Consider the following 23,554-nt stretch of genomic DNA (forward strand, 5'->3'; position numbering starts at 1 on the left):
TTTGGGAAAGAATGGGAAGAGGAGGAGCTTCAAGTTGACCTGACCACATTGATTTCAGCAGTCCTTTTTATCTAAATGTCTTACGTGACCCCAGGTAGCTCCCCATGCGGTCCCATTTGCCAGCCTATAAAACAGCTGCTTCTTAGAGTAGCTCTAAAAGCTTTCATGTTTCTCAAGACACGGCTATCTTCAAGTGACTGTCAAATATGTCACTGCAGATCCGCTCATACCTTTGCTGCAAAGTCATCACTAATGGTGCAGACAAAGTTCTTATATAAAACATCAGATCTAACCAGGACTTAACAACATATGTAATACGTTAGCAGCAGTGAATTCACCTTATGCAGTTTCTTAGTATTCCCTTTTTGATCACAAAAAGCATAGGATCATAGAATCCAATGCTAGGATCCTAATCATAGGATCATTAAGGCTGGAGAAGACCAGTGAGATCCCCAAGTTCAACCCCAACTCACCCTCCTATGCCAATGCCAGTGTCTCTCAATGCCACATCTTCACGGTTCTTGAACACCTCCAGGGATGGTGACTCCACCACCCCACTGGGTGAACCTAAATGTGAAACTAGAATTTATGGCAACATTTTTGCACAAATGTGCTGAAGAAAAACCTCGCTCTGCTTTTTCTTTTTATGGCCTTTCAGATCTTGATATGGCAGGAATGCTGCGAACACAACAAGATTCCAGGAGACAGCAAAAACGTGATCCAAGCCAGAGGAAAATTTGAGGCCTGAGATCATAACTCAAGACACTCTTGTTGGTCAGAACTATTCCTCAAGAGTGACAGCTCCCAGACAACCGGTCAACCTGAACAGCTTAGAATGGCACGCTGGTAAGGTTTTTCTTTTAACTTGACAAACACTATGTTTCACCTCATATAAATTCTTATCCATCCTGAATATTAAGCAGAACAGAAATCTATTCCAACATAAATGTAACGCAAAAAAGAAATGAAATTAAGCTTTTGCATGTTGATAAATTCATCTCTCGACCATAATAAGAATGTGATTCAGAATCAATGGCAATGGAAGAGAACAGAGAAGAAAACGCCTTATGAAAATCATAAGGACTTCCTTTAAAATATAACTGAGGTTAGATGAAGAAGCAACAGCACCATCTAGGGGATTCTGCACGTTCTGACATACATGGATATTCAGGACAAGGAAAAGCAACGTTTTAGGTTTTGTATTTTCCGTTTGAGTCACTCTAGTTTGAATTTAATCGTAACTACAATATCAACAGTAAAATCACAGCTTAAAAAAAAGACTGACGCAAAAAACTGTATTAGACTTTGGATGAAATCTACTTACAGTAGTACTCCAGCACCAAAAAAGTGGGCAGTTAGGCTGATAGATGTATATACAATTAAATGATATGTCAAAGTCTTAAAATGCTTAGTTATTTATAATGAAATCTATACAAAACAGTTAAAAACGTGTTTTTTTTATATACATTTCAAAACAAAAAAGTATTGTCTTCATTAGCAGAACGTATTAAAACTGGTTCTCATATCCCATCCGAACCCACACCCCCCTCTCTGTGGCTTGTAACTATCACAGAAACCCAATGTATTGCTTCAACAAGCCAAGTCATAAGGCTGATTTCAGAGACCCACCACTGTTTACTGATCTCAGCATCGAAACTCCCCAAGTGGTCGCTTTAAAAACAGCATGTCAGAGTAAAATACAGATTTTTTAAAAGCCTTCGCTCACTTCTAAGCTCCGAGGTTCAGCTTTTAAAGACGTGGAACCACTTATCCCCCAGTTTTGAAAAATGGATATATAGCAAAATACATCCCCCACAACCCTTTTGTACTAGAATTTACACACCTGCCTGTTTAACAGGAACTTTTTAAACAACTTGGACTCACTTTAAGTTTTAAATAAATAATCAGAGATCAACTAGAGCCGATGAGCATTTCATGTGCTTATGGCACGAAGAAACAGCTCGTACACCGTTACCCTAATTCCTGTAAAGCATGAAAACAAAAACCCACGAGCAAATCCACACTGCTACCAGTTAGTGATTTTGCTTATTTCCAAACATTCAACAACAAGAATTTTAAAAAAATAAACTATATTTTTCGGCTTATGAAAAAATCTTAACTCTAAGTGAGCACAAGTGCAAGAAAGCTAACCAATTCCAAAACTCCTGGGGCTTTTCCAGCACTGTCAGAGACAGTTTCTCTCACATGCTATTTAAAAATACAAATATTTATTACACATTCTCTTCTTTGATGGTGTTTTGCTCAGCAGCTAACAAAAAGACGCAGCAAATTAAAGATCCCTTTTCAATGAAAGCTCTTTCAGTATCTGGGCAAGGGCTTCAATAGCACGGGCTGTAGAATTCGCTGCAGATTTGCTTGTTATCAGGAGTACATTCCACTGTCACGGGATTACTATATCTCAGTAACTATACCTCTTTTTCTTTTGGAAACAATTCCTAAGATGCAGCTTTTGCAATACTGTCTTGTTAAAACACACTGATGCTTCAAGGGTCCAATGAACAACTCTAATAGGCAAAGTGCTCTAAGACATCACAAAACAAGGGCATCTGGGATACTCAAATCCCCAGATAGGTTAAAGTGCACTCCAGCGTCCCCATTCCTTAGGATTGTTCAGCAGAACTCTGAGAGGGGCTGGGCTCAGTGCCATCCTCGGCGCTACTGTCCACGTCTTGCTCCACTGCAGTCTCCTCATCATCGAGACGCTGACTGGTGAAGTTGTTGAGCTCCAGGAGCCCGCTGGGTTCCACTACCACGTTGGAGCTGGAGTGACAAGGGATGGAATATCGAGGGATAGTCTGAAAAAAAGGAGAAAGATTTAAGTTCTAACATGCACAGCTTTGGCAGGCAAAGGCATCTCAGCAGGCGCAGGAACTCATGGAAAAGGGCTATTCAGTTTTCCAAGAGTAATTTTGCCTAGCTAATGCCTGTTGCAAACATTTGTCAGAGCTTCAAAGGACCCTTTCACAAGATGAGGTTGTGAAAGATGACGTTTGAGTGCTTCGTTAGGGCACTGATTGTGGGCTTGGACCTTCACTAAAGGTCTGTGACAGAATTGCAGCAAAACCACTGATTGCCACCACTCATCACTCTCCAAATGCAAAGCAAGAGAGAATACTCTTCAACATCTTATATTTTTCTCAGCTGAGCATTCAGATCTATGGAATAGCTCTATTTCTTGTATGTGATACAAGCTCTGACCCTGTTCAGTGCTGCAGTAGCACTGCACTAAGGAAACAAAACAGATCCAGGCCGTTCTACTTTTTCTGGTCCTGGAAATTCAGTCTACATCTTTACACAATTCAAGACCTGGGCACTGTTCTGACTTTGAAAAAGTCTGTAGCATGCCATGAAGATAATCAACATCTCAAGGTATAGAAAATAGAAATTTCCTTTGGTCTATTTAAGGAAGTAAGGACTAGGGATTGCACAAAAGCCAAGTTAGCTGCAATGAAGAGTTTACAAAGTGACAAGAAAAATTTGAATGCTCTGTACACAGTTTTCCCCATCAAAAGTATTTCACTGTAACACAATACACAAAACCAATTCAATCCACACTTCATTTCTGTAAACAGATACACTGCCAACTTGTCTGCAACAATTCATATATAACACTAGGAGACCTCAGATGACTGCAATACCTCACCAGTTGACTCTCTGACCACATGCTACATCACAAAACATCATATTTAAGATAGCAAAATCAATTAAAATATCAATCATCAAATAGGCAACGATCCCAAGCATTTAAAGGTTTAAAGTAATTTTATCTTAAAAGTGAAAAGACTATTTATACACAGTTTACAAACTTCCTTGTAAATCCAGACCTCATTTACTGAACTTTCCCATCCAGTCAGCAGAACCCCTCTACTTCATTTTCTGCCCAAATTCATTTTATACTCATTAAATGGCATAAAAAAATCTAGATCATGGATCCATTGTAGGCAGTGATGGTCATGTTTGAAACATTTCAAAGTAAAGCACTTTGGAATAGATGAACTTGCTTTGTTTTCTTAACAGAAAAGCAAAGGAAGACACTGAGAACACCATGAATGACAGTGCTGAAGAAACCTGAGCTCATTTTAACAAGAGCTACATATTTGGAGCAGTAATCCATTGCAAGCCTAAGAGTAGAAAAAGCAAAAACTGAAGAAAAAACAAAAAGTACTTGAACATTGTTCAGCTGCTATCACGACATTAGACAAAGCAAGTTTGCTCTGCTAAATCTTTGCCTTATTTGCTCTGGTCTTCTCTTACCTGGATAACAATTTCTGATGAACTCTCTTCAGCTTTCTTTTGTGATACATTCTGAATGTGTATAAACTGGTTTGTTGTAGGCATTCCTTGTGCATCGAGTTTCCTCTCTGTTATAGTAGGACCAACAGCAGGAGGACTTGAACTGGATTCTTTACATGTCTGTTGCTGGGGGATGGAAGTTGCCGTCATCCCTACTGCAGCCACCCTCGGCACCTGGGTACAAGGTGACGACTCTGCTTCGCTAGCAGGTTTACTACTGGACATGGCCTTGATTTTGCGGATCCACTATCACAGTTTCTACATTTGTATCAATCTGAGCTTCCACCACCATAGACATTCTCAAAATGTCTGCTACTGCTCTCTTCATGGATGCCTGCATGGGAAACTGTAACTGGCAATGCCAGTTTGGGCACACAACTGCCACCTGCTACCTCTGAAACAGGAGGTTGATGCCCCTCAAAAGTTATCTTTGTAACAGTGGATCCTTGAGTTATAATTGGATGCTTGCTGCACCTGAAAATCAAATTTTTGTTGTTCATATTACAGCTAGATTTTTTTTTAATTATTGAAAATCTAATCAATATTTCCAAGGACAGTATTGGCACAAACAACATACTTGCTATTAAGAAGACAGTTGAAACTCAGTGTTTTAACAAAGGAATTAGCAAGGAGATGGCAACAGGTAATTGAAGCCTGGGGAAACGCAGCTCTTTGGGCTGCTAGATAAGGATTGTAGCAGTGTAATACCACAGCAGCCTCGTTTTCCTTTGGGATTTACATCCCCAAGTGACGTTTGTTAACTCTCTTGTTTTCACATGTACTCCTGAAAGGGACAAAGAATTTGTACTTTTCTGGAGTTAAATTATATATGTTTTTCCATGTTCCTTAGTTGTTTCATTTTCCCCTCCCAAGGAAAATGAATTTACTCTTGTACATGAAAGCCACTGAACTTCAGGAAGATGTAAACTACAAAGGAAGATGTACAATGGAGAGCCTTAGGAGACTGCAGTGTATTCATCTTTATTTCCACAGAAATAAAAAGTGCTACGGGAACGGAAATTAATAATGTGTCATATCTAAAAAAAAAAAAAAAAAAAAAAGGAAGAAAATAATTAGGGACAAATTCCATGCACCGGTGGTGGCAGAAATTCATAAAAACTGTCCAACAAAACACGTTTGTGAGCTCTACGGATTTTTCCCCTATAACACATGTGCTTCTCTTTCCTAGTGTCAACCTTCTGATGGGGTAATTAAGATCAGCGGAATGAGGAGTTCTCTCTTGCCAGGACAAAACACTGCTACAGCGACAGGGTTGGTGTTTAGATTTTTTTCCTTGAACAGCGACGTGTATTTTGCATGCTATCAATATTCCGTTACCTGGCTTGCTGGCTGTTTCTCTGAAGAGGCAGGTAGCTGCATTTGACTCTGGGGGGGTTGGGGTTGCATGTAGATTTTTTGTGCCGTTGGTGCCTGTTGCAGTTTGGGCAGCTGCTGCGTGGTTTTTACTGCAAGCACCTGTACTACAGTTTGCTGTGGCTGCGCCACTAAGGTAGGAAGCTGCCTTTCTTTGGCCATCATGTGGTGGGGGGGATGCTGTGCATCTGGTTTGGTCTGTGCTTGCTCTTGCTGCAGGGGGGTTAGCTTTTGATGCCTTATAGAAAGCTGGGGCATTTGTGGGAGTTTGTGCTGGATTTGGTCGGCCTGCAGGTGGATTGTCTGCTTCTGCTTAGTCTGGAAACATTGCAGAGTTTTCACTTGCAGTTGAGTCTGTTCCAGCTGCGGCTGACTCAGTTTTTGTTGTTTTTGTGCCTGTGATTGTGTCAGGGCAGATCTGTAGAATAGGCCAGTCTGAGGATCTAAGGTGTCCATCTCTTCTACTTCTCCCTCCTCGGTTCCAAGCTGTTCACTCTGTTTGGTGAACGCAGTGTGACTGCTTAAGGCCTTAGGAAGAAGAAGTTGGAGCAAGTTAGTAAGGAGCAATCTAATATATTATGCTTTATAAGAAAGCATAATCTAAACATAATTTTTGATGCTTCAATCTTTCTACAGCTGATTTTACTACTGCTGACTCCCATCTCACATATACACTTACACAAAATTCATGATACCTATGTAATTAATATTACTGTTTCCATGTTGAAAGGTAGCAAGCCCCCACACGAGAACATTAACTGCATTAGCTGCTCTTCAGTGGAAAATACACAGCCCTGGCTCACATCACACTAGGGTTCAAACCCATTAAATCAGCATGGCAGATAGATATGAGAGAGTAGCGACAAAGAGGTGGTTCAATCACTAACTTCTCATTAAAACCAGAGCCTATCTACACAACTTCTTACTGTGCCTCTTGAAAATCTAGTCATCCCTTCCATCTTTTCTGCTGCAGCTCCCAAAGATGCCCAGAGAGGTGGTGGTACCCTGTCCCCTGGTGATGCTCAAGGTCAGGCTGGATGAGGCTCTGAACACCTGACGGAGCTGTTAGGTGTCCCTGTTCAGCGCAGGGGATTTGGACTAGATGGCCTTTAATGATCCCTTCCAACTCAAGCAATTCCAAGATTTCTATAATTCTCTATACCTACTACCCATCCCATTTCAGCACAGATTCTCTTTTCCTTCTCCTCAAAATTTTACTACAGCTTTTCTCATGCGTTTCATGGAAGTTGATTGGATTTTTTTGAGGGAGCAAGAGACCTATGTTACTATACTTTCTGTACCATTGCATAAGCATACTATTAAGTGACTTCAGCAGGATGAAGCAGCCTACTCAAACACCAGTGAAAATCTGTTCTTTGAAGAGGATTTATAACCCTAACACAACACTGCCCTGTTCCACAGCTGAGGTTGCTGATTTTTCTACTCTAATGCCGATATAATCTGGAATGCTGACCCCTACAACACAACAATATGGAAAAAAGCACCTGGTTGCTCTCAAGAAGATGACATAGACGGCAAAAACTAATCTGGGAAAGACTTCTCCACAGTGACTGTGAATATCTCTTTTAACACTCTCAAGTCTTCCTTTTTAACCCACCATCCTCCCCCATCAAAGCAGGCAACGCTGAACTCAGTTACTCGTTTGCCCTCACACTTAGCATTTCCAATGACAGCAACACACTCATTCAGAAGAAACCCTGCTCCTGCATCATTCACATAACCTACTGCTGTTTTACAGACTGTTTGCAAAAGAAAGGGTACAACCTGCTGCATGATATGGGTAATTGCGCCTGTGGAGGATGCGGGGATAGATTTCACCACAACAGAAGTCTGCGTTGCTGTCTGTGACTGAGCCACGTGCTGCAGCAGAGTCCTCTGGGGCTGGGATGACTGCTGGTGGGGTTGGGACCGATGACTAACTGAAAGTAAAGAGGTCAGTGGCACTTCTCCAGAACTAACTGCAGTAACTTCAACTATTTGCTTTGTATTTATCCTTCAGCTGAAAGCATGAGTGAAAAAGAGCCGAGTACAAAATATATTTGATTGTATGACAGCTTCAACTTTTAAGTGCAGATCTATTCCGAGAAGCCTCTTAAAATAGCATCTCAGGGACTTTGCTTTTGACTCTGTTTCCTAAGTCATCACAGTTGGTCCAAATCTCCTCTGGACTCATTTTCCCAACACACCAACTTTGCAAACAGAATTTGTACTGTTTTCAGCTGGGTTCTTCTTATATAACCCACACTACACAACACCACAGAGCACAAATTATTCTGTCACCTTTACAGGTGCCAAAAGCACCTGCACAACTGACTGCAAGTAAGAACAGCAACCCCTGCTCACTGAATTTCTATCACGGTTAAATCACAACAAATACTCTCTCAAGTACAAGCTAAATTTGCAAGATTAGCCATTAGAAAATGCTCAGGTATTATTAAGAAAACAAGCAAGTCTGATCAGAAATCACAGACTAAAATTAGAGACCTTGTCAAGGGTCTGTTAAAACAGACACAACCATAAGTTACAGAGCAATGGTTATAGCTCCATAATTAAAGAGTGGATTGACAGAGAAATGATTCCCTTGGCAATTCAAAAAAATAAAACATCAATCATTCCATATTGCAGTCACTGATAAGACGTAAACCCAAATTCCATGCCTATCCATATCAACACGTAAATACTTGCTTTCATTAATGTTTTGGTCATGCAATACTGAATAACTGGAGGAGAAAAAGCAAAGTTTATATTCAGTTATACTATAACTGAAAATGAAAAGACACCAGCGACCTTGCTGAAAGTTAGAAGTCAAATTTTGAATTATTATGACAATTTTACTTTCCCATTCCAGGAAAGGAGTTGGATGATATCGATACCAGCTTGCATGCTGCGCTAGATCCATTATGGATATCCCCCAACAGTTCCTGCCCAATTCAAAGCTTCATTTAAAAGTAAAGTTTCTAACCTATGTGGTTGTGTAGATATTCTTCCGAATGTGAACCAAGACAGTGTTGTCTTCCTGAGTCTGCAGACAGACAGAAAACGGTGACACTAAGATGCATGAACTGCTCCCTTGTCCTCACCAGGAAGTACACTTTGAATCCCAGCTCCCATACAGATAAAGTGCATCTAAATCCTTTGGTCAAAGCGCATGCAGGAGATTCCACAGTCAATTACACCTTGCAGACTATCTTACTACTGAATTTTCTAGCAGAAAATACAACTGTATGGATTATGGTGAATCCTGAGAAGCAGAAATTAAAACAGAAGGAAACTCTGAATTACCTGCATTCCCTGTTTGTGTGCAGTTAAACTGGGTGAAGGGAAAGGGACAAAAATGTAAGAGCAAAGTATCTGGTTTTGTGCCATAGCAGAGACTGCTGACAGTCAGCCCATAGTGGCCTGCATTTCCCTGGCAGATTCCTGTAAATCATCTCAAGCTTTACCAAAAAACACTACTTTAAGCATTAATTGTTCAGGGAAGCTTTCAGCTTTTGTACTCCATATCATGAAGTCTCTACAGAGATACTGACTTTCTCTCCTCCCAGCCCCCAAAGGGTCCTAGTTTACATCAGCTCTTGGAGTAAGACCCAGTAACAAACAGAACTTTGAATACAAACACAATGCATGGCATCTATGTCAGTGAGCATGACTGACTTGGTGACTGGAGAGCAGCTGAACATTATTTATTGTACTTCAGAGCTCGATTGAAAACGGATCCAAGGGAGAATGAGTCAAACATTCAAAACCAAAGCCAGACACATCAAGTATTATTTTAGAGTAACAATAAGCCCCTCCATCCTCAGTTTCACATAACTTAAATTTAGAATACAGAAGGGACGGAAGCAAGGAATGTCGGACAGGAAAATGAAAAATGAAAAGAAATCAGATTGGACATTTAACAGTACAGAAGTTACAGACACATACTTATTTCACTCCCTCAATGCATATTTTCACGTTTTCATTTTCCAAATACAGTAAGTAGACCAACAATGTGGACTTAAGAAATTCAATCAAGTAATTTGATCCTCATGTGTGAAGCTGGCTCATAAGGAGGATTCCTAAGGTAGCAGAGAGCATCCAGAGAAACATGGCATAATTAGAGTTGTCCAATGGAAGGGAGTCATGGGCTAAGACAAAAATGACATCCAGATAGGAGGATTCAAGTGTTAAAAAAATAAAATACAGAAGGTAAGAGTTGTCTCCCAAATATAATTTCAGTTTAAACCATTTCTGTAAGAAGTGCAAATTTAGCAGTTCAAATCATTCCGGCAAATGAAGAAGCTGGGAACTGCATTAGGAAGCCAAAAGCACACCTGGCCAAAACAACATACTTTGTGCTTGTAAGCAAGTAGAATTTTGCCAGTATGGATGAAGTAAAAAATAAGTGTAGTTCCTGTAACTTCATTTTCTACTTCTTTCTTACTAGACGTTTTCCCTAAAGACAAGAAGGGCAGTGTTTCCTCACCATCTAATCAGAGGACAGAATGTCTCGTTAATTATAATGCCTTGAAGCAAGAATCAATTGTTTCAACTAAAAGCATGTTCCAGAAAAGCAGATGCATTTTCTGCCCCTCTCTGCATAGAGTCTTAGTAGTGGAAGATAACACTCGTTTCTTCACTGGAGGATTACAGTAAAATACAAGTGGAAGAAAACTCCACTGTAAGAAAACTCCACAATAAAGTCCCAAGACTTCAATTACAAAATCACAATCAACTGTCTGAGTCACTTACCAGTTGTGATATATTCAGCAACTAATTCTGATTCTACTACAGCAATTGAAGGGCTTTCTGGAGAGTGTCTCTTTTCTTGGGTCATCTGTATTGGGACAGCCATTTGGCTCAAGTCAATCGTAGGCTGCCTTGGCTTTGATTCTAACTTCTCCTTCACTGCTTTCAAAGAAAAGCAAAGCAGGATGCATTAAAATGGATCTCCAGTATAAAAGCAATAGTTTTAATACATTATGCATGTTACATAATTGTTTCAAAAGAGCTTTTATAGTGTAGAAATGAAACAAAACTAGTTGATTTAAGGTAGGTACTTTTCAATTACAAAATTTATAACAAACTGCTGCTTAAACAAATAGCAGCTCAGTGCTCTGAAGTAATCCTAACCAACCACATGCATTTCCACACCTGTTGTCTGCTGAAGTTCTAGCAAAGCTTTTATCGTGGAAGTAGCCGACTGAGATTCACTGGATACATCCTGGTAAATTATTGTAGGGCTGGTGTCCACAGCTATTTCATGTTCTGACCAATCTTGACTTCTGGAAGCAATCACATGGACTACAGGCTGAGAATCTGTTGACAAAAAAAACCCATAAGACACATCATGGAACCAAGTGAGTTGGAGGTCTCTTGTCCAACATCTTGCTTGAAAGAACAGTTGGGCTCAAAATTAAACTACATTAACCATTATTCTTTCGTTCTGAACTTTTAATAGGATGCAAAGTCTCATACTGCAATGCTTTTGTTTAGTTTTAATTACAAGTGACCCAAAGTAAAACACAATTGATGTTATCAAGTTACTAAGATCTTAGTTCTTAGTTCTTCACCAAAGCTTTGATAAATCAAAGTTCAGCATCTCTCTTTGCATGCTGAATTCACCTTGAAGGTTTTCATAGTTCAGTTTATCAACATGCATTCAGCATTTTGAATTTGCACTGCCTGTCTTTTAAGTTTCAGTCTTTTTTTTTAAAAAAACTTTATTGAAAATGACAGTATAAACCAAAAGTTACAGTACTATACACAAAAAGTTACTGATTGATAAATAAGTGTGTTTTACTGAAAGATATTTCCTTTTATTCAGTGTACACTCTACTCATTTCCTTTTATTTAGTTATACATTCTACTGTCACTTCAGACAAAAGGTTGAGTGTTAGTTAATTTATAAATACATTTATTATTTATCCTATTCTTTCACATGAGAAGCTGCACCTGTATCAGAGCTTGAAGGAGGGTGGCTACACTGTCTTCACAACCAAGTATAAGAGCCCAGCAAGTAAATATTATTTCTATTTTTCACAAAGGATAATGATGTATCTATTAAATAGCTCATACAAGAGGAATATATCCATAAGGGAAGTGACAACGACACTCAGCGACAGCAGACTAGATGAAGAACTTTGCTGAAGAGATGCACAGAGTTATGTGAAACTAATCAGCATGCTTGGGAGAAACTCCACTCCTATTTTAGGAAACACTGATGCATACCTTGGGAGCTCTGCGAGGACTCTGTAGAAGAAGAGCTGCTATCAGTGTAGCTTTGTGGTTCTTCTTTCACTTCTGGAAGAGATGAATTTCCTGTCTCCGCTACCCTTGACGCCTGCTGTAATGTTTCAGTTACCAACTGCCTAGTTTGTTCACTCACAACTGTTGCTTGAAATGTCACTGGCTTTGGTTTTATGAGAACCTGGTTAGAAAGACAGATTGCATACAGTAAGAGCACTCATGAAAACAGATCTGAGCAATTAGAGAACAGTGTGCCACTAAAAGAGATCTACGTACAAGACTTAGACAATATTGATAGCTTGCTAAAAGCAGTCTACCTGCAAATTCAGCAACTCTGATTGTTAAACCATGAAGTCCCAGTAAATGGCACTGCACAAGAATGTACTTCTCAGTAATTTTGAGCACTTAATAAAGCACTAAGCAGTCATTCTTCGCAGCTGGACACAGTGATGTGGACAAGAGAAAGCTAGGTAAGTGAGCTGGAACATGCACTGCATCGGTAAGGACAAACACCTCTCTTCCTTAGCCCATGATAGCCTAGAATGCTCAAGACACACAAAATATTACACCTGCTTTTAGCACTTTCATATACAAAAAGCAACCAGAGAAAAAAGTTGAAACTGGGAGCATCCAGACAAAAGCCAGATTCTCTGTCTACAGCCCTGCCAACAATACAAGACTGTAGGGGAAATGTGAAAATACATCAATGATAGAACAGCTTCAATAAAATTCTCTCATTTGACACATGACCTATGTTCAGTCTCCACATCTTTACTTTTAATGATCTAGTCATTAGCTTTAAGACTTAAAAGAGGCCTCCAGAGCCATGACCAGACATCTTAAATTTCAGCTATGTAACAGGCTTAATAATTCTTTTCAACTTATTCTATGCCTCCAAGAATAGCTAACAAATGCCAACACTGTGCTCAAGAAGCCAGAATCAAGGCCACCTCATAACTTTCTTAAGTCTCATTCCCCATAGACACATTCCGCATATATTAATCTCGCAATAGTTGTGGCAACACAGTGAAAAATGATCTATTTCCCATTAAAATTTAGGGGTACATTTCAAAACAGAAATGGGTCCTCACTGTACCTGCGTTTTCCCTTGCTGACCATAAACAATTTTAGTTGGGATGATTTTGGTGGCTGGCTGGACCGTGGACCCTATTCCTTTTGGCTGTGTAACAATCATTTTTGTGATGGGTCTCGTGGCAGTGATGATAGCAGGTTTTGCTCCTGCTGGCACTGCCTGAACAGTTTTCTCCCCCTGTAGAGAAGTCAAAGTTTACAGGTTAACTGAGTGAAGTTCTTCAGAGAGACCCGCTTCTCTAAAAAAATACACAGTTATTGGTGAGTGTGTATACCACAGAATCAACCTACTGCTGTTAGAACTAGATGTATTTAATACAAAGTACATCCAAGACTTAAAAAACCCTACGGTTTTGAATGGAAAAAATACCAAAATCCTCTTTTCCATTACTTTATCTTTAGAACTGCTCTGAAGGGTTGAGCAAAGAGTAACTAAATGACACTGACAAATTTCTTGAAGTTGCTCCAAAGAATTCACCTAAGCTGGAACTTTCCTCAGATCATTTGCAAATGTTTATTTAAAGCCTCTTATTTCTACCAACACTAATTTTGGCACAACATCTATGAAGTCCGAATTGGAAAACTATAAATAAATGACATAAATATAAATCTGCGTTATCCTCCTGCCCAAGATATTAATTATATCTGGGTGGGTTTTTTTTTTTTGGTTTGTTTTTAAACTAAAAGTTCCTTTATTTTAAAGATGCATTTTCACAGCTGTTCCATGGGAAACATTTGATTTTGAAATATTGCTGACGTGTAACTAAACTCCTGATAGCTTAAGAACAGCAAGGAAATTGAACATGCTTTTTTAGTTCTGCACAGTAAGAAACTACATGAGGAACCATGTTAGTTGCCAGTTCTCTCAGTACTTCACATTCCCACCAAGTAGATGGAAACTCCAACAACCATACTTTTTGGTTTTTTTTCTGAAATACCAAAGTCTGGTGTCTCCTATTGTGTAACATCATGAGATTCCTATTTGCATGAAAACATAGCTTTGTTCTTGTTTAAGAACATAGGTTTTGTTCTTGTTTAAGCCAGAAAAGTTGAAATTTTCAAAAAATAGGTCCTGAAAAGTTTCAAAAAGATTCCTGCTCAGCTAGCCAAGTAAACTTTAAAAGATAATGCGATTAAAGCATTCAATCTCACAGTTCTAGCTATGAATGAAAAGCAGGTTCATAATATGTGAAGGAAAATCCAGCTGCATCTGGAAACTTGATTCTGTTTTTACTACACATCATGTTATTCAAGAACTAATAGTACTCAGGAACAGGAAATCAAATGTGGTACCTTTACTGTAAAAGGAACAGCTTATTTCTGCCCAAAAGAGACACAGAAATGAAAGCTTGTAACACGTCTAAGGCTCTCATTAGAGCATTAACAGATTGAGAGTCTACTTCTGCTTAATTCTTCAGGGTTACAAAACAAGTGGAAAAAAGGGTGAATCATTACTTAACTTTGGGAACAAGCCCAGCTTGTTTCAAATATCTTTAATAACCTGCAAAACATATTTTTTTCTTCTAACATCCTTGAAATTAAGGCATGCTGTATCTGCTACGAAGCTCATGCAAATTGGCTTTTAATTGGGACTTTAGCAGAAAGAGCACAGCAGCTAGCACAATCTGTCATTTGGCCATAGATCTTTTAACTCTAAAGTCTTACTTACCCCAGCATTCAGCAATGTTGTGACAACATTTTTGCCAGGAAGCCCTTGAATTGTGGTTCCTTTTCCAGTAGTCTTTTGCACAACAATCACATTGGGTTTGGATGTCATTGGAATTGTAGTGATTTTGGTTGTAGTTCCTAAATTTTAATGAGAAAAGAAGGAATGTGAAGTTTATCCCACATATATTTCCTTTCACTTTAGAAGTTGGCTGCATAGAAATAACTGTATTTAAACCTTACAGCACAACAAAGAAAGCATCTGGAATGGGAATTTATGCCTCCCAATTCCACATATAAAGATCAACTGCTTGCTCTATGAATCTTTCGTCTATAGGCAAAACAGGCATGTGCTGAACAAGAGCAGTTCATTCTGTATTAGAACAGACAGCTTCTTCTCACGAATTACAGAAAAGACTAATGCAAGTTTCCCAGGATAATACATCTAACTTCTCAAAAGCTAGAGTTAGGGGAGATAAGGGCAATACTGATACTCAAGTCAAGGTCCTACATGCACAGATAAGAGTTGACTTAGATGACTTCAGAACTCAAACAGATAACTTAGGCAGAAGAACCTGTGTGTTTCAATAATAGCCATCTCTTTCTAGAACTGAGCTGCTGCAATGTAAGTGACTAATAGTAGATTGAAGGAAAAATGAAAATTAAGAAAAGTATGCTATTGTTTTAAAATTGGTTCTTGAAAGTTGAGTTCCTAACCATTTTTATTTTTATTTATTTCCAAGAGCTGTGTTGGTTATTTCTCTCCCTCTCCCTGTATGTACTAAGATCCATTCCCTACATCAACCTGCACAGCAGGCAATGCTGGACCACCCTCCACAATCTACAATGGTACACACACTGATACTTATGTCATTAATGTTATCAGACTGCCATTTCAAGATCTACTCAGACAGCCTTTTTTTGTTTTTAAACACCCCTACCATTTCCCCTCTGCAGAAAATACTGCTCAGTCATCACAGCTGCAATCCCAAGAATTCCTCTCATTACCTTCTACCCACTCGTCATGCCTGCAGATGCCTCACTATATAGTTCAGATCAATAATTGTACTAATTCGGAGATAGGGAAGATTTGCTGAGACACAACCATTATTTTCTTAGCTTAGGAAGCCTCTAGCTGGCTGCTCCATTAGCAGAAAAGGAAAAGAACATGAAATAAAGTATATATAAAAAGGCAGATATCATTTTTAAACTTGTGTAATATCAGGACAAACTGGTATAATCCTCACCAAGATCAAGTAAGGGCTTCCCTGCATAGTCTGCTGCTCTGGAGAACAATAATACTCTCTTTTGTTTATGAACTCGTTAGTCTATCTAGAAATCTCCTTAAGATGAAATCTCCTTATGATGCATCTCCTGTGCATCATACCTGCAACAGGATAAAGAAGTTACCGTATTAGCCCTAAATAAGATTTTGCAGAAATTAGGATTAAAAAAAATTGAGGCATGTCTACCAGACTACACTCCTGCATGGCTTTACCCCAGCCTCTGCTGTGCCTTTCAGTGCCAGGATCTGGCTGGTGGTACTTTGGGTTTCTGCTAAGAACCAGCAGCATGAGCTGTTGAGTAACCTAGGTACAAAAGAATCCATACCTTCTACCTGCTATTTATATCTTCACTTCCAGCTACTTTTCTTCTGAGTTAACCCCTCCAATAAAAGCCCTATACATTATTTAAGCATGCAATCCACAGAAAAGCCCTGAACAATCTGAGCAAGTATGGACTTGCTTGTGAATTCAGTCCTAATATATTAAAAACAAACAAAACCAACTCATATGCCTACCAGAAACAATATTACTGCTGATAATCTTGCCTCCCAGAGTAGCCAGTGATTTTGGTACTACTGTAATGATGCTACCACTCGTGGTTTTCACATAAGTTGCAGCCCCTGGAGTTCCAGCCATCCGAGCCCCTATAGAGGGGCTGACCGTCGGCCGTGTGTATGTTGCTTGAGTTCCTGTGTTAAAGAACAAAAGACAAAAACAGCAGAAGTTCTCTGTTAAAACATAATTCCCTATTATTTGTAAGGTGGGGGAAAAAAAATATATATATTAGAAGAAAACCACTAGATTGTATTCAGAGAGACCCTGGACTGCAATTTATTGCAACTCCTTGTGAACCTATAGGTAGTTTCTAAACATGCAAAGCGATATATTGGCAACATACATGCCATCTTTAAATCAGCATAAAGAGTTTTGTGAAATACTGCACCACATGCTCTATGACTGACACATTTTGACTCGTGTCCTTGTTCCCAAAATTTTTCTTTTCAATACGTGCACAGGTTCTACCTGAATTTTGCCATTTACTCTGCTAGGCCCCCAAGAATTAGTTCTTTGATAAAACCATGAGAACTGATTCCTGTTCCTCCTGAAGGAGGCCTGAACTCCCATTATGTCCAAGAGACAAATCATTTAAGAACATGAGTAGTTACTTCCCTCAGAGATATATTTAGACCCAAGTGTAATTTACAGTGATAATACAATTGCATAGATTTAGTGTTTAGCTAAATCCTGTTTTCCTCTACCTACTCAGAACAGAATGAGGTGAGAGTGCACAGAAGAACATGCTCAAAATAATAACAGGAGTCAATAGCTAGACTATGAACACAACTCCGTTCTGCTTGTGCTGCTGCCAATAATTTGCTACAGACATTAATTGCTAAACATCATAGAGAAAACCAACTTGCTTTACCAAGAAAGCCATATGTTCAAATCTAAGAGAGCAGAACAAGGTTATACAAATTAAAAGAACTGCAAAACTGTTAATTCTTTTTTATATGCTTGGAAATGTTTGTGTGAAGCAGGAGTTACAGGTTTTTGTTTCTTCTTGAGGTATCATTAACTATCAGCATAAGCTAATAATCCCAGCTCATGCTAAAAATTCAGAAAACTGGGATAGAGCTCCTTTGCACGTTTTCCTCATACAAGAATATAACTTGCACCATCTGCATTATTGTTGATCTTCCATGAATAAGAAAACACAAATACAATTAGATCTCCAGAAAAAAAAAATAAATGGGATTTTAAAATTCAGTTTTTTGGCAAGACTATGAGCAAGATATGTCTTTTAAACGCCATGTGTCTAAAACAGAAATGATGATGACCTACCTACTTGAGACACCTAAAAAAAAAAGAAACACACTAATATAAATTGTCTAATGTAAGGTGCTACAGAAGTGCAAAGTATCAGCATATTGCAAAAAAAAAAAAAAACCAAAACCAAAACAACATATATATACATATAGAAATATATATATATGTATTTAAATCAACTCAATGAGGATGGAATTTTCATTGTTTTCTGCATTAATGCAAAGAGATCACAAGAGGAATGAAAGAGCTAAAATCCTTATCTAGCATAATGATCCAGGTCTGTGAATGTGATGTCGTGCTCACTGTTTACAAGAGAGAAGTGACCTTTTTCCCCCTAGCAAGCCATGTTTTGCTGCCTGCATGCCTGGGTTTACCCTCCCTTCCCTTCTCAGAATCATAACTTACCAGAGGGAGTAGTGACCAGTTTAGTTGTCATGACAGTCCCATTACTGCTAACCACCATAATAGGTGAATTGCTACTGCTGGGCAATGCCGCTGTAACTGGTTTGGGAAGGATTTTACTGAGCTGCACCTGTTGAGTGATTATTTTAACACCTAGGAAAGGAGAAAGGTTACTGTTAAAATACAGGCACGAAAAGTTACTTCCTAAAAATGCTTTCTCAGACTGAGCCCTAGTGGGCAGGTAGCCTCACAAGGCTTCTATTCTGAGCCCATTTATTCTTGATTGTGAAAATACTTTTCTTTTTTTGTTGGGCTGTTTTCTTTAATTGTTTGCTTATTGTTTTGTGATTTTTTTTTTTTGTTGGGTTTGGTTGTTATTATTATTATTATTTTTTAGATTTCTTTGCAAATAAGGTATTCATCATCTTTGCTTTCATGTGCCTGTTTCAATTCCTAGCGACTCCCATTGAGTCACAGGATTACATTCTATCACTGATTTTTTTCATTGATTTTTAATCTTTTCAAGTTCATGACTCAAAAACTAGAACACATTTCCCAGGCCAACAGGTTACAACCAATACCAAATTGTACCGTGAAGCATCTAAATAGGAAGTAGTAATCCATAAATTTCATCTGTTAAGTTTTAATGTCTTAAACAGCCTAGCTGAATTCCACCCTTGTGAACACATAAAAGCTTCCTGCACAATCAGTTCAGCTGGGTGTAAGGAACTAATGTAACATTGGCTATAGAAGGTTGCTTTAAGTAAAGTATCATCTCTCCAGTTATTGGTTATCTTGACATTAAGAGGAACTGGGCTGAAACAAACTTTGAGTAGAAGTAGCAAGGATGGGGACACCTCATTATGGCAATGATTTTGCTCACTTTCACTCAGTTATCAAAGAGGAATGGGAGATGTGTGAGATTCACTTCTCAGTTGCAAACCAAAAGGTCCCTGCTGTCTGCTCAGAAGTTATCCAGGCTGCACGTTTCTCAGGTGGTCAAGTTCTGTGTTGAGATTCCACTGTGTTGGTTAAGCGCTACAAAACACCCAGCCTAAATTAATCCCACCCAAATGTAGGCATTTGTATTTGTACACAAAGGTTTGTAGGTGAGCAATTTTCAGGCCATGAAACATCCTCCAGAGATGTTTGCTTCTTCTGCATTGACTATAAGCACAGTACAGAGTATGTAAGCTCCAAATCAGGAAGGAAAAACTGAAGCCTTTGAATCATCCAGACACAACACTGGATAAAAAGCCAAGCCCTCACGAAAATCAGCTCACATCTGCCAGAGAAAATAGGTTGAGAATCAAGTGGCATTTCCAAAGAAATTTAAACTAAAAAGCACTCTGAGCCCAAAACCACAGTAAAAGGCACAGAGTGAAGCTCTTATTGATGAAGCGCTGTTTAGTAATTGGAGAATGGAGGTGTCGCATTTGTCTTCATTACAGGGCATTTTTTCCTAGGCAGAGGTGGTGTAATCCAAGAAGTTTATTAAAGGACAGGGGTAGGTTTGTTTGTTTCTTCATTCCGTAGCCTGTTTTAATTTTTTTTTTTTTTTTAACTAAACAGTACAAACAAAATAATAATTTTACCAATCACATTATTAATATAAAACATGGATTTAAAAATACTTTGCACTTTTATAGCACTTTTTGTTTTAGAATTTGGTAACTTTGCAAGCATTACTTCTTATTTTACAGTAAGGTGAAGCCAAGGAAGAAAGATTATGCAACTTGCCAAAGTCAACTGAACGAGTCAACATTACAAAAAGAATTAAGATCAATTCCCAGACTCAGATCTAATTGTATTTTTGCTGTGACAAGTACCTCAAAAATAGATCTCAATTTCTGGACCACAAAAAAGAATTGAAACAAGGATTAATTTTTTTTTCCTTCAGTTGATACAGCTGAACAGCTCCTGGATCTTCAGAAAATCGGTGTCTTCGTGTTTCAACTAAGTTACTTTTCAAGATATTTACAGACCTTTCAATGTCTAATGATAAAATACTTACTCCTAAAGTATGGTCTGCAATACCTGAACCAAACAAGAATGGCAGAACCAAATTCTTCAATTATTGTTAGCTGACAACATAATATCATTCTTCTCTATTATTTAATTTTGAAACACTGTCCTTAAGCAGCTACGCCTTCACAGCTCCCTCTCTATGTTTGCGATAGAATCCGGCCCCTACTTTCTTGAGGTTTGGGGGTAGATCACAGTTGGCAATATAACTCAAGATTAACTCCAACTACCTGATTCCTGTTTGATCTGAATGGTGGGCTTGATGCCAGGTGGAAACTGAGATTGCTGGGGCTGCTGTTGAGCTACAGAAGACTGTGCCACCTGTTGTTGCTGTGGCTGCTGCTGTTGTTGCTGCTGTGGCTGCTGCTGCTGTTGCTGCTGCTGTGGCTGCTGCTGCTGGGCCTGTTGCATTTGGTGCAGTTGCTGCTTGGGGGACTGCTGATGCTGCTTGGGGAACTGTGCTAAGATCTGCGTTGGATTCCCAACCAAACCTTTTGGGGATGGAAGTCTGGTAGAGGCTACTTTGATCGCCGATGTGGATACACCTGCAAAAGAGCAAATGGTTTGGGATTTAACAGGGCAATGTGAAAGAAAAGTATGATTTCTTTATACATATACTCTTTCATTTAAACTGCCTTTACTACTGAAGAATGCCAATAAATACAGAATGGTTAAAAAAAAAAATAGTACTTGTGCCAGAAATGCCCTGTTCAGTGTCAAGGGAGCTTTATACAGGCTTTCAATGTGACAGTAGGATATCTTCAGGCAACTAACACGAAGACCACAATTCTAGCCTATTTCCTGCACCTTCTGTAGTACAAATAACTTCATGAATCTTTTCAAAGCCAGATCTTCAATCTTCAATAAAGCAAAATGTTTACAGTGAATAAAAATCAAGACTGCAACAAGCTAGAACGCAGGAATGACAAATGTCAAATCCATCATTATAAGGAAGTATCCATTAGTGAACAAAAAATTGTCTTACAAAAATGAATCAAGTAATGGTATGAGATTTAGAAAAGTATGGAACATACTTTTTTTCTGATGAAAGGTTAAACAATCTTACAAGTAATAAAGTGGTGCAGTCAGATGAAAAAAATCTCCTGAATGCATAAGCATTTAGGTTATTTCCTTGCACAGCTGGCAGAGCTGTCAGAACATTTCCAGCAAATTTGGGCTTTACCTCAAATTCTGCACTGTACATCCGCAAGCCCCAAAAAAGAATCACAGAATGGCCAGGGTTGGAAAGGACCTCAAGGATCATGAAATCTCCAACTTCCCCACCACAGGCAGGGCCACCAACCTCCACATTTCATACCAGACCAGGCTGCCCAGGGCCCCATCCAACCTGGCCTTGAACACCTCCAGGGATGGACGGGGCATCCACAACCCCAGCACCTCACCACTCTATAATCCAACATCCAACCTCTGACATCCAACCTAAGTCTTCCCTCCTTCAACTTCAAACCATTTCCCCTTGTCCTGCTGTTATCCACCCTTCAAAAAGAGTTGAGAAAGACAAAGTTCATGTCTTACGTTGGCACTTTTCAATCAAGTCCGTGCTAAAGCAGAAGGCTTTAATCTCCTCTCTTACTTTTCCACTACAGTTATAGACAGCTATAATACTAACAGAGCAACCTAGAATTCTGACAATCTAAATAAACAACCCTTTTCTCACTGCATGACCTATCAGCCTCTCCCTTTCTCGGTCAGTCGATCTTGTTTACTGATTTCATTTCTCCATGGTGGGAGCCATTATCAGTTTGTCACAACGTTTCATCAACGTTTTATCTTTCGTAATTACATTGAATCTTTAACCTGCATCAGTCACTTCTGAATTGTAGCTGCCACTTCCAAGATCAAATCCAATTAAAAATTCATGGTTCAATACGAAATGCTGCTGTAAGCTCTTGTGTGCTGTATATTACTGACACACCTTAAGGATTTGATTAACGCATGCAATATGGACTGCAGAATACCTCCTGAGCCTTGATTTGGCTCAGCAACTTTTTGTGGACTGAAAAATGGAATGGAAAATATAGACCAAGAGAAACGCTAGGCAACAATTGTCACTGTCAGGAACAGCAAGTGGTGGTCACTGAGGTCCTCTCAGTCACTCACACCTCCCCACCCAAAGAGACAGCCAACAGGCACAGAGTTGAATCAATCATGCTAGCAGGCATAGATGGAAAGAGAAACCAGCAACTCAGGTGTTTTAAATTCAGGCTCACTCAGATCTTACAATTAAGGACCTGAAAGTCAATAAAATATGAAGATAAAATGTATAAGCCTTTTTTAGAATATTTTTATCCTAAAATACTTCATGAGTATTACAATACTGAGTATGTCAAGCATAAGCTTAATTTACTCGGTGTGAACTTTACATGTTTCTGTGAAGGCATTAAGAGAAGCAATCAACACGGTATTCAAATGATACTGGAAATACCCATTCTTTGTGAATCAGACAGAGCTCTCTGAAAACACTCATTCTGGGGCAATGTTTTAATGCCCAAAGAAATTTTTTTTACCTCAGAACTAAAAGCTTTGCCACACTGCCTCATCAGATTCTCCTTAATAACTGAATTTACACATCAGTGGTTGAAGAAGGAAAAGAGCTGTGTCCAGCAAGAACTCCTCTGTAGTACCTTGGATTAATTTCATCAGTGGAGTGTTTGTTTTTTAACAACTCCTCTTTTGAACTCAGCATATGTAAACATAAACCTCATCTCCATGCTGTTCTCAAAGCAATCAGCAAAAAAGCTCTTAAACATACGTTTTCATCATACCTTGTGCTACCGTTGACATGACCACAGATGGCGTTGATGATACCACAGCAGTCACAGCAATTGTACTTGCAGTACAGGAAGGAGTGGAACAGCTACTGCTGCTGGTGCTACTGCTGACCAGAGAGGACTGAGAAGCAGTGATAACCACCGGTTGTTTCTGAGTAGTTGAGGCGATGACTGATGTTGGAACAAGTTTTGTAACTGCTGCATAGTTGTGAGACTTGGAAAGGATGTTGGGTACAAAAGTTGAGCTTGGAGATGTGGTTACTATAATCACCTGAAAGGAGGGGAAAAAAAAAAAAAAGAAAGAAGAAATTCATGTGTTCTTTGCACTTACAAAAAGCACAAAACTTCAGTAACATATTGGTGTATGAGCATTTAGTTCTGGGATACACGTTTATCAAGACCATTTAAAAGTGTGAATCATGTTTGCTGGCAATTAAAAGTTTCCCTTAGTTTGAAAAGACGGTTATAAACATTTCCTTAGAAGGTTTTTGTTTTGTTTTGTTTTTTTAGAGATAATTCTATTTTAAT

The 23,554-nt window shown here is 38.9% G+C and overlaps 1 protein-coding gene across 8 annotated transcripts in view; it reads right to left on the reverse strand.

The window, feature by feature from the left end:
• Window positions 1-1,183: 1,183 nt before the first annotated feature.
• EMSY (EMSY transcriptional repressor, BRCA2 interacting) overlaps window positions 1,184-23,554 on the reverse strand; it is a 39,134-nt gene continuing 16,763 nt past the window's right edge. For 2 of the 8 annotated variants that reach the window (XM_048951417.1, XM_048951468.1), the window contains 13 exons: window positions 23,021-23,297; window positions 20,465-20,779; window positions 18,213-18,362; window positions 16,496-16,669; window positions 14,699-14,835; window positions 13,034-13,207; window positions 11,920-12,118; window positions 10,843-11,007; window positions 10,441-10,599; window positions 8,672-8,731; window positions 7,474-7,628; window positions 5,653-6,216; window positions 1,184-2,816 (listed from right to left, as the gene is read on the reverse strand). In XM_048951417.1, the coding sequence (XP_048807374.1) occupies window positions 2,622-2,816; window positions 5,653-6,216; window positions 7,474-7,628; window positions 8,672-8,731; window positions 10,441-10,599; window positions 10,843-11,007; window positions 11,920-12,118; window positions 13,034-13,207; window positions 14,699-14,835; window positions 16,496-16,669; window positions 18,213-18,362; window positions 20,465-20,779; window positions 23,021-23,297 (2,724 nt within the window). In that variant the 3' untranslated portion in view covers window positions 1,184-2,621. Of the gene's footprint in view, window positions 2,817-4,419; window positions 5,352-5,652; window positions 6,217-7,473; window positions 7,629-8,671; window positions 8,732-10,440; window positions 10,600-10,842; window positions 11,008-11,919; window positions 12,119-13,033; window positions 13,208-14,698; window positions 14,836-16,495; window positions 16,670-18,212; window positions 18,363-20,464; window positions 20,780-23,020; window positions 23,298-23,554 lie in introns of those variants that run through there. The other 6 variants (XM_048951426.1, XM_048951464.1, XM_048951448.1 and 3 more) reach the window with 6 other exon arrangements.

Source organism: Lagopus muta, chromosome 1, assembly GCF_023343835.1.
Source record: "Lagopus muta isolate bLagMut1 chromosome 1, bLagMut1 primary, whole genome shotgun sequence".
NCBI classification, from domain to species: Eukaryota; Metazoa; Chordata; class Aves; order Galliformes; family Phasianidae; genus Lagopus; species Lagopus muta.